This window comes from Talpa europaea (genome assembly GCF_964194135.1).
Source record: "Talpa europaea genome assembly, chromosome: 4".
Classification (NCBI taxonomy): domain Eukaryota; kingdom Metazoa; phylum Chordata; class Mammalia; order Eulipotyphla; family Talpidae; genus Talpa; species Talpa europaea.
The window spans coordinates 120,019,077-120,038,675 of record NC_140070.1 but is presented as its reverse complement, the minus strand read 5'-3'; the positions used below and the strand labels follow the sequence as shown (position 1 = coordinate 120,038,675).

General features: G+C 38.1%; 1 protein-coding gene across 1 annotated transcript in view; it reads left to right on the top strand.

Moving 5' to 3' along the window:
* USP13 (ubiquitin specific peptidase 13) overlaps window positions 1-19,599 on the top strand; it is a gene marked incomplete at its 5' end in the record, with an annotated part of 110,735 nt that overhangs the window by 26,788 nt on the left and 64,348 nt on the right. Inside the window, 3 exons of the mRNA XM_084232300.1 lie at window positions 5,291-5,351; window positions 13,802-13,923; window positions 18,693-18,835. Of these exons, the coding sequence (XP_084088426.1) occupies window positions 5,291-5,351; window positions 13,802-13,923; window positions 18,693-18,835 (326 nt within the window). The remainder of the gene's footprint in view (window positions 1-5,290; window positions 5,352-13,801; window positions 13,924-18,692; window positions 18,836-19,599) is intronic.

Genomic DNA, 19,599 nt, shown 5'->3' with positions numbered 1-19,599 from the left:
GTTGCAGGAGGGTGAGTCACCAGAGAGAGAGCGGGGAGCAGAACAGGCAGATGGACTGAAAGCACAGCTGAGGGGAGCAGCGGGTGAGGTAGTGTTATAGAGCAACCCCGATATTAAAACGGGTTCCTGGCTGTGGGTCCTCACCCGCGCGCTTTAAAGGGACTTATGAATACTCTACTACACACACACAGAAGGTTAATAAAAGGTTTATTTACAAGAGAAAAGGAAATAAGGAAAATGTACAACTCAGGGAGAAAATAGGGAAATAAAGTCTTTAATGCGTCCTACCCGATCCGACGACCTGGAAACCCAAAGTCACTCTCCGAGCTGGCCAGATGCTTCGAGCTGGCGGAGAGCCAAAATGGGGGATCCCCAAAGCCCACGTGTCTGCCTTTTGTATCCACCTGGCTGCTTAACCCCACCCTCAGGTCCCAGCTACCTTCCCTTTGGTGGTGATGGGATTTGGAGTTCCCAGTGTCTTTGGCTTTGACCTGGGGTGGGGGTGGAGTCCACAAAGCCTATATGGAATTTGCTTTGGGACATCCTTTTCCCCCTAACAGTAGGAGAGGCCTGCCATGCCATGTGGAATTCTCCCTGGCCAGCTGCGAATCGAACCCACGCTGCAGAGGCTGAGGACAGCTGCACAGTGCTGCGCTCAACCTGCTGTGCCCCGGGGTGGGAGTTGGGGGAGCCCATTCCTTTAATTTTTACCAGTCTAATGAAGTTGCATCATCCTATTTGGTAGTCCCTTCTGTGAGGGTTGAATGCCTTGGCCATTCTTGTTTTCTCTGCTTGGCCTTTTTATATTTTTGACATGTCCCTCTGTGGATTTATCTTTTTTCTTAAAAGCTTGATTAGTTCTCTTTAACTTCTGGATACCAAGAATTTGTCAAGTTTTCTTTTAAGCTCATTTATGGAATTATCAATATTTTGTGGAAGAGAGATTTTGATTTTTGATGTAGTTAGATTTATTAAGCTTTCTCTTTTAGGTTGTGGTTTTTTTTGTAGCTTACTGAGAAAATGTTACCCAACTCAGAGTCTTAAAGACATTTCTTGTAATGCTTTTTTATTTTTTAGAAAAGTTTGTGCATTGAACATTTTAGGCCTTTAATTTATCTGTAATTTATTTTTTGTATTTGTATAAAGTGTGGGGATCTGATGCTTTTTTCCCATATTGATTGCCAGTTGTCCTGTCCTAGAGAAGTGCAGCCTTTCCTGATGATTTAAAGTGTCATCTTTCTTACATTTTACTATTATTTTTTTAAATTTATTTTTGCATAGAAGAATGGAGGTGTAGCCCAGAGTTTGGGAGGTGGGGTGAGAGGATTCACCAGAGACAGAGTGGGGAGCAGAACAGGCAGACAGATTGAAAGCACTGCTGAGGGGAGAAGCGGGTGAGACTGGAGAGGTCTGCTGCACCATTTGCGGGTTAGCTCCCTGGCTGGCGATGGAACTCAGGCTATAGTGGTGATAGAGCAGAGACACGTTGGGCGCCAGCTGTTATAGGGCAGCCCCGATATTGAACGGGTTGCCTGGCTCTGGGTCCTCACCCGTGCGCTTAAAAGGGACTTATTAATACTCCACTACAGGCACACACAAAAGGTTAATAAAAGGTTTATTTACAAGGGAAAAGGAAATAAGGAAAATGTACAACTCAGGGAGAAAATAGGGAAATAAAGTCTTTAATGTGTCCTACCCGATCTGCCGACCTGGAAACCCAAAGGCACTCTCAGAGCTGGCCGGTAGCTGCGAGCTGGCGGGGAGTCAAAATGGGGGACCCCTCCAAAGCCCACGTGTCTGGCTTTTATACCAACCTGGCTGCTTAACCCCACCCTCAGGTCCCAGCCACCTTCCCTTTGGTGGTGATGGGATTTGGAGTTCCCAGTGTCTTTGGCTTTGGCCTGGGATGGGGATGGAGTCCACAAAGCCTGTATGGAATTAGCTTTAGGACATCCTTTTCCCGCTAACAAAGCCACCAGGGAGGTCCCCATCTTTCTTATATTTTAACTTGCCATTCACAATTGAGTCTACCAGTTTTGTTTTGTTGACCTTATTTATGTGACTCTGCACTGATGTGGCAAACCTTGCTATCTAGTAGTGCACTTTTTTCCATGTTGATTTTTTACCAGAATTTTCTAGGTGACCTTCATTTTTCTGTAAGAATTTTGGAATAAGTTCATCTAGTTAAAAAATCCTGTTAAGATTTTGATAATGATCACATTGAATTTATAGATTCATCTACAGCCCACATCATGGTATAACCTTCAAGAAGGCAGGCATTTTTGTCTGTTTTGTTTACTTCTGTGTCCTCAACACTTAACCATTTATTGCCCAGAGTAAGTGCTTTATATTGCCTTATTGAATGTCTATTCAACATAGTATACCTCTGTATTTATTCAGGTCACTTTTACATTCTTTAATAATATTTTGTAGTTTTCAATATAGGAGCTTATGCTTTGTTAGATTATTTTCATGTACCCAATGATTTTTGTAATTATTGTTTTTAATTTTTTATGTATTTTAATTGGTTATTGATGGTATTTGGGGCTATTCAAATGATGATTATGTGTTTAGCTACATGACTCAAGTTCCACTTTAGTTCTAACAGTTTGTGACTATCTTGGATCTTCTAAATAGTTGATATTGATTTGAATTTCATCTACTCTTTCACCCTGGGCTACCTAATATGTTCTCTGTTAAGTTTCAGACAAAGGAAGGATCTCAAAATTGAACATTGAGGAGTAGGAGGAAGAGGTGGCCAGATAAGCCATAAAAAATACCCAGGTGGCCAGATAAGCCATAAAACCTATGATTAGCTTGAAAATAATCTAACGTTGACCTAATACTATATGATTTACATTTACTACTTCTGGTACAAAGTACTCTTTTGAAGTCTGCTTCATTCCATAGGTCTTAGTGTAAAGTGATGAAATTTTAGGAAACTGGGAGAAAAATGAAAGTGCAATTTAGAGACTTGAAATAACTTGCTTAGGGTAACAAAGTTAGTGGCAGAATTGTAGAATGCTGGCATTGTTAGCTCTGCCTCTGAAACTTTAAGTTAAATATTTCACTCTCTGGCTACGCCCTCTTTCATTTTAATTCAAACTCATTTATCCTCAATTTGATCTGTTTTCTCTTCTTAAGTTCTCCAAATTTGTAACTTGTTCTCTGCCTGGGATGCCCTGCTTCTACGCTCACTCTTCTTTACCTGTTGTAGTGCTCGTGGTCACAATATCCATCCAACATCCATCCATCCATCCATCCATCCATCCATCCATCCATCCATCCATCCATCATCTGTCTATACATCATCCATTTGTCAATTCAACAAATATTTGCTGAGCAGCTGCTATATGTCAAACCTGCTACCCTTTTTACCTGCTAACCCTGTCCACACCCTCCAGAAGAACTATTGTTTTCACCTTATGATATGATCACCTTTTTTCATGTCTCCCTTGACCTCACCAGAATCTGTTATGCCATGTGTGTATGTATATATTCCTCTATTACACTGTGGGCTTCCCAGGAGACGGAGTGTGTCTACATTCACTTTGAAACCTGAGCATCAGTACAGATTCTAAACATAGGTCAGTTTTCTTTGTTGACTGTGGAATTACAGTTTCTCAAACAATGTTGATTTCTAGTAGTGAATGACAGAAGTGCAAACAATGGTTAAGATCTTTGGAAGGAAAACCTAGCTTGTTCATTTTTTTTTTTTTTTCTGAAAGGGAGTGAATCAAATCCAAGGCTAAGGTGTGAATCCTGACATCAGAGAGAGCCTCCTGTTCTATAGCGTTCATGCAGAGCTTCTCCTTTCTCCTTCCACCATCAAATGGAGGGGGACAGTGAGGTTGGAACAGTGAAAAGGATACCATAAACTTCTCTTTCAGTAGATTTCAGGTGACTTTCAGGATTCTTATGTATGGAATGCTAAATGTGTTTTTGATATAGGTTTTATTTCATCTCTTTTTGAGACAGATGAGTGGAAAGGAGAGGAGAGGCTCAGACCTTGAAGGAGAGGGATTCTAATGTGAATTAGGCATTAGATTTGGAAAGATAGGTTTTTGAGCTAAAGTGCTCAATAATTTTCACATTCTTAAAATGTGAACTATAAACATTTATAGTCAAGCTTTAAAAACTTAATGTGCAAATCATAGATGAGTCAGCCTTCAATGCCAAATAATGAAATGTGGGAGAGGAGACTTAGGACTGATAGGAAAGAAGACAGACTAAAGAGGCAGCATGGCCTTGATGCCACCATAATAGGTGGCTGGGAAAGATGGTAGAGTATGTTGGAAATCTACACTTTATTAATAACTGAAAAAACGTTCTGTGTGGAAATATGGTTTTGGGGATGTGAAAACAAAAATTTGTATAATCCTATTTGAGAGTAAAATTTTATTTTCTAAACTATTGTGTCAGAAGAGTGATGAGTGCTTTTGTTGCATTGCCATTTGAGGGAAGTGTATTTCGTTGCTGATGGGGACTTGAATCAGAAAATACAGGGAGCTTACAATGGTAAAGTAGCCATCAATTGGTGTTCCAAAAATGCTTAGGGAGGTTCCACTGAGGTTTAATATGTCTGGTGACTATGTATCAATGTGTATCAGTGACTGTGTATCAGTGTTTATTAAATCTTACAACAATAATTCTTGAGTATGCCCAGAGTCCAAAAGCCTCCCTCCTGGAACCTCCATCATCTTACAGAGTAGCTCAATTGTTGGACATGGACTCCGGGCTCTTGGGAGGTTGTGCTGATTTTTTTAAAAAATTTTTTTTGTGTAGAAGAACAGGGGTATAGGCCAGAGGTATGGGTGGTGAGAGGATTCATCAAAGACAGAGTGAGGCAGATCTACTGAAATACACGGCTAAGCAGAGCAGTAGGCAAGACAGAGAGTTCTGCTGTGCCATGTGGCTTAGCTCCCTGGCTGGGATTGAGCTCAGGCTACAGTGGTGAGAGCACTGAGACTTAACTCCTAGGCCATTTGAAGTTGAAATGGCTACTTCACCTTGTCCTGGTTCCACTTCCCTTTTCAGGACTAATTTCTTTATAACTTGGTAAAAATAATCAAGTTGAACAATAGCATTTTCCTTTACCTACCTCCATTGACCTAGTCAAGTTTCTGTTTATCCTGGAATCTCTAGTCCAGGTAGAATACTTGCTCTTGGCCCTTTATAAAATCTGGAAACCTTTGAGGTGTATTTTCACCTCCCAAGCACCTCCTCCACCCACTTTCAACTGATTATCTATTACATAGGCTGCATTTTAACTATCTTGTTTTCTTTTCAGAAGGTAAAAGGGGCATCTGGCGGAGCTTTACCAAAAAGGAGGAATTCCAAGATTTTTTTAGGTAATGTAAACAGTTCTCAATAGCATGTCCAGATTTTCTGAGTGTGTGTGTGTGCATGTGCGTGTGACTGTGCATGTCATTTGAAGTAGTGGGTTGCTTATTGCTCTACAGTTTAAAGATGAGGGGTACAGATTTAAATCAAGAGGATCTGCCTCTACTTTTTGTTTACCTAGTGGTGAAAGATGCTTTTAGCACTCTGTTGGGTTAGTGTTTTGAAGGGATTATACTTATAATGACTGGAGAGTATTTGTGGTTCTGCTTCTAGTTTTTTTTTTTTTATTGCCTTTAAAAAACAGTTTTTCTTTTTTAATGTTAACCCTGCTATTATCTTTTTTTCAATTTTATCTCCCCCCACCTCCCAATGTCTTTTCTTTTAATTGCAGGATTCAATCCAGGATCCTGTGTTGCATTTAGTTGTCATGTTTCCTTAATCCTTTCCAACCTGTAGCAGTTCCTCAGATTTTATCTTTAACAACTATGACACTTTTGAAAAGTACTGGCCAGTTATTTTGTAGCGTGTACCTCCTTTGGGTTTGTTTGATGTTTCCTCAGGGTAAGTTTGAAGCTCTGCATTTTTGGCAAGGACAGCACAGAGGTGATATGTTCTCCTCAGTGCTGGATACCAGGGGCCACATGATGCTGATCTGTCCTCATACTGATGAAGTTAACCTTGAGCCTTTTAAATTGGTGTCTGCTGGGTTTCTCCAATGTATTTTTAGTGTAACTACCAAATATTTTGGGAGTGATACTTTAAAACTAGGCCTAGTATCTTGTTTCTCCTCAGAGTTTTGTCCCTAATTTTTAAAAAGATTTATTTATTTATTTAATACAAGAACTGGGGTGTAGGCCAGAGGTGTGGGGTGAGAGGATTCACCAGAGACGGAGTGGGGGACAGAACAGGCAGATCTGCTGAAATACACTGCTGAGGGGAGCAGTGGGTGAGACAGGAGAGGTCTGCTGCGCCATGCGGGTTAGTTCCCTGGCCGGGGATAGACCTCCTGTTGCAGTGGATGGTGATAGCTTGATAGCTCTGTGTCTTTAACCCCTGCACCAGAGCTTTGTTCCTAATTTTATCCATAAGTGAATTTTGCCTCCAACAGTAATCCTTGGTTTTTGTTTAACAGTCATTTTTCTGCCTCCCTCATTGAGAAGAGCCAGTTTTGCTTGTGCAGATGAGTACTTGTTTCTATGCCATGTAATCATTATCACATTCCTTATTAAGCTTCTGCTATAGTTTCCTCAGAAGAAAAAGTATTTTGATAATGTTTGATCAAGCACATTTATATTGCTAATTTCCTGGGATTATTGTTTGAAAGGAATATCAAAATTGGCATTTTGGTACCAATTTTGTAATAAATCCATATACACATACATCTGTGTGCATTTGTGTGCATCTATGTAAATATATGTGTACATGTGCATCTGTTTGTATATATGTGCATATATGTGTCTGTGTGTCTGTGTGTGTGTTTGCTACACATGTACACATATAACTAGGAAGAGTCTGGCAGAACATACTCTGAATTGTTAATAGAAGCTCTTTCCTAGTGGGCAATTAAGGTAATTTTTATTTTCTCCTTTTTGCCTTTTAAAAAATGCTTTCTATAACAAACATATATTACTTTTATGCTAAAAAGACACACTACTTGTTTGAAAGGTAAAGACATTTGGGATAGTCTTGGAGCTGTTTTCTTCCTGCTGTGATTCTCCATTACTCCACGTTGGGCCCAGCCTGCTTCTTCTCTCCTTATTTCGGCTGTTGGTTTTCTTTATGAGGTTTTATCCTCAGTAGTTTTTCTACCCTGGCCAATCTTTCATACTTCTTGGCATGTCCTTGCACCATTACCCCAATCAACCAAGTGAATCCAAACTAGCGTAGAATGAACTCCAAGCTGAAATGATTGAATGGTTTTTGATTCTGGATATTATCCTTCAGTTGCCTTCACTAATGTAGAGAATGTAACTTCCTTTTCTTCAGTATCGAGAATCTTCCCATTTTCTGCCTTAGCTCCATCCTGATCTTTGATTTCCAACCTCATGATCATTTCATAGTCCAAAACGGCTGCTGGAGCACTAGTCATCACATCTCCATTCCAGAAGGCAGGAAAGATGAAGGGGGATGGAGAAAAATTTAATCTCCCTCAGAATCAGCTTCCTTTCGTCAGTCTTTCATAGGGTCCCCAGGCAGCACTTCAGTTTATACCTCTCCGGTCAGCACTTAATCACACGGCACATTCCTGCTGCACAGGAGACTGGTAAGCAGTCTGTTCCCTTCTTTGAGTAAAGTCTGTCACCAAGAAAGAGAGAATGGATATTGGAGGCAGGGAGTAGTTTTTGCCATGGATTTCCTTCTTCAGAGGGATATTCGATTTTCTCTTCTGGGGTGGGAAGAATTCAGAACTTTCTTTCAGTCTCTGTTTTTCCTACTAGAGAGTAGTTTTTCATAGCTATTGAAGTGTAGTTATTGTAAGACAGATGTAGATGACTAATGCTTTCATCCTGGATAGAGGCATTACCTCCCACCCTCTCCCCACACCCCACTTTCACTTGCCAACTGTGAATAACTGCTTTTCGGTTGACTCAAGAATGACATTGAAACCATTGAATCATTCACTTATGACCTTCAATATTGATTTCATAAGGGAAATTGAGGTGTTGGCTGGTGCTGAATGACTTAACCCAGTCTTCTGAGCACCCCCAACAGACAAGTTGTTCTTGATGTTTGCACAAGTGAATTCACAGTTAAGGATCCTTCCCTCTGCTCTAGCTTTTGTTAATATATTTTTTTAAATCAACAACTACAGTTATTGGTAGTTTTTTCATCATTTAAATTCTATGTTTCTTTTATATTTAACATTTAAAATATATTTTTGAATGTGTAACATGGACAACGTTTAAAATTGAAAAGTTATAAAAAAGGATCTTAGTGAAAAATAAATTTCCTTCTTTTCTCTTTCCCAGCCACTTTGTTACTTTCACTAGAGACAAACAGTATTTTGTTTGTACATCTTTACATATTTTGTATATCTTTGTAATGATAGTCTACACATCTAACATGTTAGATTTTTTTTCTGTAGGCACTGGATTCCTAAATTTGGTTTACAAACTGTGCCTGGAGGCACCCTGGGGTGCTCTGATGAACTCACAGGTGCAACATGGCATATTTTAAGTATTCAAAGGATCACAGTGATATGCCAACATTACATGATGTAGTTTTGTTGTTAGAGTATTCCATATTCCTTTCAATGACTTCATTTCTTTGTGAAGCTGGATTTTTGGTTATTTCTATGTGAAAATCAATGTGGAATAGGAAATAAAGGAGTTTCCAATCTTATCCAAAAAGGAGTTATAGAGTGCCCAAAACTACACACATTTCATGTGCAAGGAATTGTGGTTGCTTAACAGTGAAATAAAACTTTTTTTCCTTTTATTTTATGTGCATTATTTTTTCAAATGGTTATTAAGTTGTTAGAGCATAAAGTATTACCTATTTGTTTGGACCTAAGTACTAAATAAAAAGAACCATTTGGCACTTATTTCTAAGATTCATATGTTGTGTGACTATGTACTACTAGATATGAAGTGTTGAATAGCTCAGCAATGGATATCAATAAAGTGGGGTGATTGGGATGTGATGGCTGAAGTTGGTATTTGGGATTTCATTTGTGTTAATACAAAAATATAACTTCAAACTACAAAAAATAAGATAACACAAATCATGAGTGTTTTTGAAATTTGGGAGGATTCTGTGAAACATTTGGCTTTCCTGCTGAGTCTAGGTAGATTACTGACATTAATAAATCATGTAATTGTATATAAGAAATTTTCTTTTTTATGTCTAAATAATGATTTAATTTGGTCATACAAACACAGTTTCATAATATTGAATATCTGGTAGATGCTTGTATTATGGTAAGTTCTGATTGTAGGCATTTCTTTTGCTTTAGAGCTGCTGTGGAAAAATTGCTGGGATGTTTAAGAGTCTGTGAATGAGTGCAGAAATTCTGAATTAGTGATTTTAAGATCCAAAAAGGACACTATTATGTTGTCTCTTTGAGAAAGATAGTTTAAAACAATATGAAAGACTTTGAATTTTGGGAATAAACTGGCATAATGCTCATTGTTTGATGTGATAGAAAGAAGGGGGGGGGCATGAGGGAGTCTGATCTTCAGCTAAGTCCCAACAAAGGTCTTCAGACATGATTCCTGCTTAATCTCATGTTTTTTACAATAAAGACAAAAATGTGTACAGATGTATAAATAGCTGCACTGCATTTAATTAAAAAACCATGTTTTTGAGAAGTCAAGAAAGTGTTACATATTTGCATTTTTATTGGCCTTTATTCCCCTATCTTTCACAAAGAGGTATAAATGAGTCAAGTTCTGTGTGAAGACTGAGACAACTTAACCTCGGAGAGTTTAAATTCCACTTTTTATTTTTTGGCTTTAGCCCTGCTGTTCATATTTGAGAAACAGGTTGCAAACAGAATACTTGTGGAAAGTTCCAGAAATGGACCTGTTCAGAAATTTATCTGTGTCTATAATGACCAGAAGTTTCAAATATATTCCATTTTATGATTTCCTTCTGCAGTTGGTGATAGAATAGGTTTTGTGCTCAGGGGACTTTTTCCTGTACCTTCTCGTCAGGGTAAATGGTTGGTCAGGTTTCACAGTCCTGAAAGAGCCAGACTGCTCTCCTTCAGCATGTAAACTAAAGTCAGTGTGGTCAGGCTGAGAAAACTGAGCTGGGCATTAGAGCCCTGGTATTATTGAGGGATTTGTTCCTCCATGGTGTTCCTTCATAGCTTAGCAGGTTACCTCTGGAAAAATGGGTGTGACCCCAACTACTCTGACAGGGATCTGACAGAATCACTGAAGTAAAGCTGGAGAAGAGGTTTTTAAGAGAATTTTTTTTTTAACTTTGAAAAAGAGTCCATCCAGGTATTATCACTTAAAAGTCATAGTGGAAATGATTGGGAGAAGTTGGGGGTCATGTCCTGCTGCCCTGTAGGGTGTGGTTACTCTGTAGATTCCTCAGGTAGGAACTAGGTGTGAGACTCTACTTAGAGAAGTTTGGAAATAGATTCCTACTTAGGATTGTGGGGTCATATACTTGTGTGCATGTATATATAAGTATATATATATGTGTGTGTGTTTATATATATTATGTGTATATTTTGTGAAAAACCTTACATTTTGCCCTTAAAATCAGAGTCTAGCTTATCTCTGCTGACTTTTCCCTAACTGCATTTAAGATGTTTGGGAAAGATCATTCCCTTTCATCCTATTGAATGTAAAATAAAAAGATAATACTAAGTGTGAAGAAGTCCAACAAAGTTGTGGGTTTTTTTTTTTTCTCATGGTAACAATCTTACTTTTTTTAAACACATGGCATTTGCTAATTAAAAAAGAACCAAACCCATAATAACACTTTTGAAGCTCTTGCTGTGCCATTGTCCATGGCACCTTAGAATTAACTTTCCAAAGTCTCCTATCATAGACGTTACTGAGTGTATGGTGTGTGCCTGGCGCTGTGCAAGGGCTAGTGATGTGGAAGGCGAATAATACCTGTTTCCTGCTTTTACCACTTACCACCTAGTAGTTACCTTCTCCACATTCAGATCACATAGAAGATTGCCACATAATATCATGGTCTTCCTGAAACTTATGTTAGGATTGCTTTGGAGCTTGGGCAGCAAAGGGAAGGCAAGGCGCCTTTAACCATGCTTTTTGTCAGGCGATATGGTGTTGCTGGTGCTGATGATAGTGATCACGACTACTTTATGTGGAACCCCTATTCCACTAGATCCTATATTAGGTACCTTAAAAATCTCATTTTGTGTAACTCTTTTAATAAACTTGTAGTGTAGATAGTACTATCTGTAGCTTACTTTTAAGGAAAATAATCTCAGAAAGAACTTCCCCAGGGTTGTATAGTTAGTGTCAGAGTGGGATTAAATTGTCTTTTTTCTTTGGCCATGTAAGATTTGAATTAGCACTAAATGAGGATAAACAGGCACTTAGATAATGTATTATACTAGCTCAGTCTGTACACAAAAACAAAAGGTTTGTACTTTGGTTATTTAAAATTGCTGTACACTACGTAATAAAAGTTTGAGAATAAAGTTTGCCACTCACTATTTTTGTTTGTTCAGATTTCTTCCAATTCTTGTCCAAAAAAGTCGTAAAAGTTGTCTTTATAGTGAAGAGGAGTTTGTATTTTTAGCATTAACATAGCATAACATTTCTATGTTTCAATAAATATTTAAATAATATTCTATTGAGCTGAACACTATTCTTATTGAACATTTCAGTTCCAATTTTTAAAATTATAGGTCTTCAGGGAGTCAGATTTTTATAACATATAGAATGTCTTTGTTGCAATCATTTTCTTTAAATAAATGCCTTTAGTTACTTGAACTCTTAGAATCTTGTCTGACATTGCTTTTTGTCAAATTAAACCTCTTAAGACTATCTAACAATGTTTCTTTATTTTGGCATTTCTGATTCTTATTATTTATGATCTTATCAAAATGTTTATTTATGATTTTATCGAAATGCTTAGAGAATTTATAAGATTTGTGGAAAGCATTCCAACCCATTCTTACGAAATCAGCAATCAGATACCGAGCAATTATAATGAACAATCTATTCCTTTAAACATCCTTAAGAATTAAGTAGTACCAATGTCTATTTTAATTGTAAAGCTTTATGATATGACTCCATTTTCTTTATGTATCTGTCATAGACTATGTTGAGCGGTACCTCATTTCCACTTTGAGGGGACCTGCACCCCTCTGTTTATAGTGGCACTATTTACAATAGCTAAGCTCTGGAAACAACCCAAATACCCAAAAATAGATGACTGGATCAAGAAGATGTGGTATATATACACCATGGAATATTACTCAGCAATCAAAAAAGATAAACTCATGCAATTTGCAGCAACATGGATGGAGTTGGAAGGGATCATGCTCAGCGAAATAAGCCAGAAAGAAAAAGAAAGATACTGGGTAGTCTCACGCATAGCAGGAATTTAGAAAACCTATATAAGGGACCAGGAAAAATACTAAACCAGAGACACACTACAGGGGGCGGGGGAGGGTGGGGAGGGAGTAGGGTCAAAATAAGGGGGGTGGGAATTGTATGGGGAATCTAACCAAGATGAAAATGCATTCATTGTGCAAAAATGAAAAATGATGTAAAAAATATAAAATTAAATTAAATATAAAAATAAAAATAATGCTGTAAAAAAATAAAATAAAGTGACTACTAATACCACAAAGACAAAACAAAACAAAACAAAACTACTTTCCCTCTGAGAATTCAAGAGCAGAGCTGTCTACAAAGTAATACTAGGTTTTTGGTTGGAGGCTTACAAGGCAGTAAAAGAATCTAGAGGCTTTGGTTCTCAGCACCTGCTTTGTCTGGTAAAATAGCTTTCTCTACCCACAGAGGGCATGTGTTTTATGCGTGTGTGTGTGTGTGTTTGTGTGTGTGTGTGTGTGTATGGACTATGGCTCAACAGTTCTTTGTTGCCATAGTTCCAAACATATAAATATACAAACATAATCTGGGACACTGGCATCCATGTGAATGCGAGGCTGAAATGTCCATGTAAACATTGTGACAAGACATTTCCTTCAGGCTTCACCTAACCTTTACCAGAGATTAGCGACGTAAAGAGGTGATGACTTGACAGGTTACAGGCCAGCGGAGCTCATTTTTCTTACTGAAAATTTCTCCATGGCCCCGGGACAATATTGTGGGGTTTCCCTCTCTGGCTTACTATGCAAAACCTCTATGACTCTTAGAAGGTAAGAGGGACAGAAGGAAATTGAGATTTTAAATAATAACTACTATTTCTCGAACTTTTATGTATCAGATCTCTTGTTTACAATTTCTTATATATTCCCTATATAAAGTGTGTGAGAGAAGTGTTATTATCTCCCTCTACAAAAGAGTAAACTAAGAGAGTTTGTGATTTGCCCAAAGTAACTTTCAGTTTTGGAGCCAGAATTGTATCTAGGTTTACCTTCTCTCAAACAAATGCACTATCTTCCAATTTGCAAGAATTGTGGAAAGCATTCCAGCCCATTCTTGTGAAATCAGATACCTGAGTGATCATAATGAGCAATCTATTCCTTTAAATATCCCTAAGAATTCTATACCTAGTACCAATGTCCATTTTAATTGTAAAGCTTTTATGATATGACTCAGATTTCTTTATACATCTGTCACAAAGAAGTGTTTGTAACTTCCAAAAGATGGAAAGACCTTGCACAATTTCTCTGCTTTGGGACAGTTGCATGGTGTGTCAGAGGAGGGAATTGTAAATGTCTGCCCTTGGTTAGTCTTCCCGGTGGATTTCTGGCTTTCCCAGTGAGTTCTGTCTTTGTGTGGAATGTTCTTTCTTCACTTCTTGTTCTTTGTTTTTGTTTTCTCCTCAGATCTAGATACTGATGACGATTTAAATAGCGACGATTATGAATATGAAGATGAAGCCAAACTTGTTATATTCCCAGACCACTATGAAATAGCACTGCCAAATATTGAGGAGTTACCAGCCCTGGTCAGTGAGTGTGCACGGCTGCTAGCTAGATGCGCGTGACTCTCTGTGTCAGGTGTGTGTGCGTGTGTGGTGTGAGGTGTGTGTGTGCCCTGGGGTAGGGGAGGTGGGTTGAATGAGAGATGGGGAGAAGAATGAACATGGACACGAGCGTATGACAGCTTCTCTGGGGAAAAGGTTACTATTTCAGTAGAGGGGGGCCCTCTGCCTGTTGCTTGCAGTGCTGTCAGGGCTTCATTGCTCATTGGGCCTCCTCCTGGGGCTCTGACTTCGTGTCCCCTGTGACTCATGGTCTGTTGCTTAGATTTTTAAATTATACCCTCTAAAAGTTCAGGGACTTCTGGAGAGGGGCTGTCTTCTGATCGGACGAATGAGTATATTTTAATCTCTTCTACAAGTTGCCTTTCCACTTAAGATTTTGTTTGGGAAAAAACAAAAGCGTTCCACTGCTAAAATAAGAGTAATGTGATTATTACAATAATCAAATATTTACAACTCACAGGTCTACAGGAACTCTGTGGAAATGTAACCTACTTTTCAAAACTATCTAGGTTTTAAAATTTAGATTTAGTGGTGAGCATTTTTTATTTTCACTTTTCCTTTGTGAAGCAACTTTAGTGTTTTGAGCAACTTCATGCAGGGACGGAAGTGGTTGTATGGGGAAGTGGTTGTAAGGTGTTTTATTTTGAATGTCGAAGCTCGGAAGTGGGCACAGATTCCTGAAGGGACCCTAACTTTTTTTCCTCACTTCTCGGATTGTCTCCACCACTCCATAGTTTTTTTTTCTTTGTTCTCTTCCCCTTCATATTCTCTTTTCCACTCCGTGCAGTCCCTGACTTATCAGAGCCTGACCACTGATAACTGGGGGTGAGGGTTGACTCAGGTTAGACAATCCAGTTTGTTTTTTCCTTTTCTTACTCTGCTGACGCAAAGCCAGGGCTTTAGGTCCTGGAATCTTCTGGATGCTGTATGACTCCGTGTCTATATCCACTTTGTCCTACCAAGAGGGGATGTTTGTGTTTGGGGATCCCAAGTCATTAGGGACCAGGTTTTCATGATTCATAACTTCTTTTGCCCCTGACATACCTTATACTAAATGTAAGAGCATCGGAACAAAAAATGTGTGTTTAGCTATTGTAACTTCTTTAATTATTAAATGTAACACACCTTTTTTTTTTTTACACAGCTTTTAGCAGTGCATACAGAATTGAATTATTTTTGCTTTCTCTGATTTCCTGTGCTGACTCATGTGACTGTTAGCAAAGATAAGAGATCTGAGTGGACAAAATGGTATTTCTTTGTCCCATTACCTGAAATTATATACTGAAGCTTATATTTCTATGCTACTGAGAGTTCTTTCTGTCCTTGTGTAATATATCTCAATGTCTGCTGTTAGGAAAGAAGCACAGTGTGAATAAATGTCATAAGAAATTATTTTTCTTTCTTTCATTTGTGAAGAAAAAGTCTTTATGTGAAAAAATTAATAAAACCTTAAGTTTTATGGAAGTATATAATTAAAATATGCAGTATATTAGTTTCAGGTATACAACTTAATGATTTTAGATTTATATGTAGTGCAAGATGATTACCACAATAAATATAGTTGTTGACATCCATCACTGCACATAGTTATATTTTTTCTTGTGATGAGAACTTTCAGGATCTATACTTTAAGCAACTTTCAATATGCAATACAGTGTTATTAACTGTATTAAGTATTAAGGGTCAAAAAAAGCACAAATGTTCAGTGGTAAAATAGTCATGAAGACGTAATGTGCACCGTGACTATAGTTAATAAATACTTTTAACTATTCCTACATTCAGAGCTTAATTTGAAGTGGGACTACTTTGATTTAAAAGTGTAATGTCATAGAAATCTCAATCCAACAGTGTATATTATAACTTTTAATAGAACTTTATAGAACTTTTAACAGAAAATTTTAGAATTTAAGAAACATTTTAAGAATAATAGAAGAATTATTTGGAAGGGTGAGTGGGGAGATTGAAGGTAAAGCCTGGACTTACCACTGGTAACGGATAGGATTTACTTATGAACAAATGCTAGTTACTATATTTTCTTTTTCTGCTTTTGCCACATTTTTAGTGTTTGAGAATCCTCTTTTGAAGCTTTTAATAACAAAACTTGTTGAGCTGAAAATCACCCAACCAAAAACCTGGTCCCTGGTGTGGTCAAAATTGAGAAGAGGTCGGTTCTACAGAGATTTGGGATATAGGACTGATAGAAATTGTGTGTGTGAGGTGGCAGTTGAAGGAACTTCTTCCATTGTCTTTTAATCAGTGCTCCCCAGGGGAAAACATTTGGCATGAAATCCAGTTAATTGTGCAGGATTTAGTGATGTAGAATCAATTTTTTTTGTTAAAAACAAAAAATATAGGGATATCCACGTAGTTTTTATTTCAGAGATGAATTCATAAGCAAAGGGAATGGACAAAAATGATGTTGGAGACTATCTATACTATATTGTGCATACATGAGGTTAATACTCACAACACACACACTCCCCCTCTTATAATTTGGTAAAAGCAAGTTAAACAACTGAGCGAAACAAAATGAGCAGAAAATATGAACAGATGTATTTATGGAAGATTAAGTGCCACTTAACTGTAAATATATGAAACAATGTTCATTCTTCTTAATAATTAAGAATACTTTTAAAGTTGCTGCATCATTTTCATGTGTTAAAGCATAAACATAAGCTAGAGGAGAAATAATATTTCCTGATGGCAGGAGAGTGAGAACAGAAGCAGTATCTAATATAACTGGTGAAAATGTCAATAGCAACAGCTTGCCATTTCTAAGCAAAATAAATCAGAAAATCCACACATCCTGTCAACTCCCCTGGATGGCCACACACGGTTCCCTTGCAGTCTCCTCTTGGAGCTAACATTAACTGTCAAGTTTATACATTTGTATAATTAAAAAATTGTATTATTTTTATTGCCATAATGTTGTTTTACAACATCCGTGTATGATTTAGAGGTCCAACTTCACATCTCTGCAGATCTGTGTCACTACACAGCACCCACCACCAAAGCAGCCATCATCTCCCACCATAGTCCATTGGGCCCCTTCTGCCCTTTGTTGCCTTTCACCCACCCTGATATTAGAGATGAGTCCAGAAGCAAGGGGGAAGGACAAAAGGAACCAGATGGTAGCCTCAGTTCGACAGTCAGATTTCTAGAGTTTTGGCTTAGTCTTGCCCCCTTGCTTTGTTTTTTATGTTGACTTGGGAGTATAATTATCTTGTATTTGTCTTTTTCTTTTTGCTTATTTTGTTTACCTTGATGCCTTCCATTTACATCCATATTGTGGCGAATGGCAAAATTTCATCTTTTTTTTTTTAATAGCCAAGTAGTATTCCATAGTGTTTATAGACCGCATCTTAATCCACTCATTTGTTTTGGGGAAGTTAAGTTGTTTCCATAACTTGGGTATTGTAAATAGAACATAGGAGTGCATCTTTCCCTTTGTGTTAGTGTATTTGTATTCTTCAGGTAGATGCCCATGTGTGGAAATGTTGTATCATATGCCAAATTTATTTTTAATATTTTGAGAAACCTCCATACAGTTATTGACAGAGACTGGACCAGTCTACATTCCCACCAACAGTGTACGAGCGTCCTTTTTCTCTTCAACCTTGACAACACTTATTGTTTTGGTTCATTTTGATATGGGTCATTCTCACAGTTGTGAGATGACATCTCATTTTGTCTGTTGGCCATCTGTATTTCTTTTTTGGAAAGGGGTCTGTTTATCTCTTCTACCCATTTTTTAATTGTTATATTATTTGTGTTGAGTTGTGTGTTTTTGTCGATCTTGGATATTAGCCCCATGTCAAAATGTATGATGTGCAAATATTTTCTCCATTCTTTAGGGTGTCTTTTGTTTTAATGGTAGCTTCTTTTACTGTGCAGAAGCTTTTTGGTTTGATGTAGTCCCATTTATTTATTTATTTTTACCTTTGTTTCTAGTACTAGGGCATTGACTATCCCTGCATCCTTGAAATAAATACCACTTGGTTATGTATGATCATTTTAATGTGTTGTCAAAAAAATTTTAACAATTCAGTGACTTTTATTATAGTCAGAGTTGCATATCCATCATCTCTATGTCATTCTAGAATATTTTTATCATTCTCCAAAATACTGGGTTGGTCAGTTGGCATCAAGCTGAGTGTCACAGGTTTGGCTCACCATGTGGGCTGATGTGGCATAGAGACACCTATGCATGTCCCTTTCCAGGGTCACATTTGCATCAGATTAAGCAATGGAGCCATGCTGCTTAGATTCCATGCTCGTGTCTTTGACCCCATGCTATTGTATGCTGAGTTGAGGATATGGGATATCTGGATGTGTATTTGTTTGGAAGAAAACACACCACTTAGGTAAATCCTATGTTCTGATAGCCAATTTCATCCTTGTAAATTGTTAATCTTAGACTTTTCACTTTGCTTACTGAGAGGCAGGGTTTGTTAAATCTGATTCTTATACTTGGCTATAGAAGCTGCATTTGATTTCTTGTTATCTTGTGTCCTTGTCAGTATTGCACATTCCAGGCCAGGGACAAAGTCTTGCTAGATTCAGGGAAAGGGCTCACATCAGGAAACTGGGATTTTTGCTTTCATGGTAACTGTGCTGTTTGACTTTTCTTGAGTTAAGTTGTACTTACTAATAAATTTTAAAATTCATTTTCTAGAGGTTGATATTCTCTCCAACTATTTTTGTATATCACAGCTGGATTTGTCTTACAGGTAACAATTGCTTGTGATGCAGTTCTCAACTCAAAATCTCCATACAGAAAGCAGGATCCAGACACATGGGAAAACGAGCTGCCAGTATCCAAATATGCCAATAACCTCTCCCAGCTTGACAATGGAGTCAGGATTCCTCCGAGGTGAGATTCAGAGAGCAAAGTGGAACTTACCCCCTAAAAGTGGCCAGTGGGATACTTACTTTTTTTTAAAACCCTTTCTTTGACTTAGCAATTATATATTTTCTTGTCAGAAGTACTTTTTTATTAAAAATAAGTTAAATTTTCTGAAATTATTTGAATTTTCTGAATCTTTTTGGTAGCTGCTGAACATTACAGCCCTTACCCCTGAGCTGTTCACAACCTAAGGCTTACAGTTGCAAGCACCTACAATTCTTTGCTGGAGGGTTTTCTCTGCCTCTTGAAGCCAGGTAGGCCTGGGATAGTCAGAAATGCCATAGAGTTAATGTACCCTCCTGGTCTCCTGGAACAGCCCTCAAGTAATGTCTGTGGACAGTGGATGAGAGCCTCTATCCCCTATTGGGGTAAATGTCTCCTGGTCTCACAGCTGGACTGAGCCCTACTGCTCATGGTGGTCTTCTGCTCGTTGATAGTCCCTGTACTGGCTTCTAGTCATTTACATCTCACTACCCTCCCTGCCCTGCCTTGTGCTTCCTGGGATCATGTCCCAAATAAGTCATTTGCATTCAGATATTTGTCTCAGGGTCTGCTTCTGAGGGAACCCAACTTGCAATAGACTTTGGTTGTCACATTTTTGCCTGGAATGTTCTGTGGGCTACATTAGCACTTCCTGTTAGTGCCGGAGTGTTTACAGTTGCTAAGGGGAAAAAGCAGGTGGGTTGGGAATGTGTGTAAAATGTTTAACCTCCATTGTACTACATTCCCAA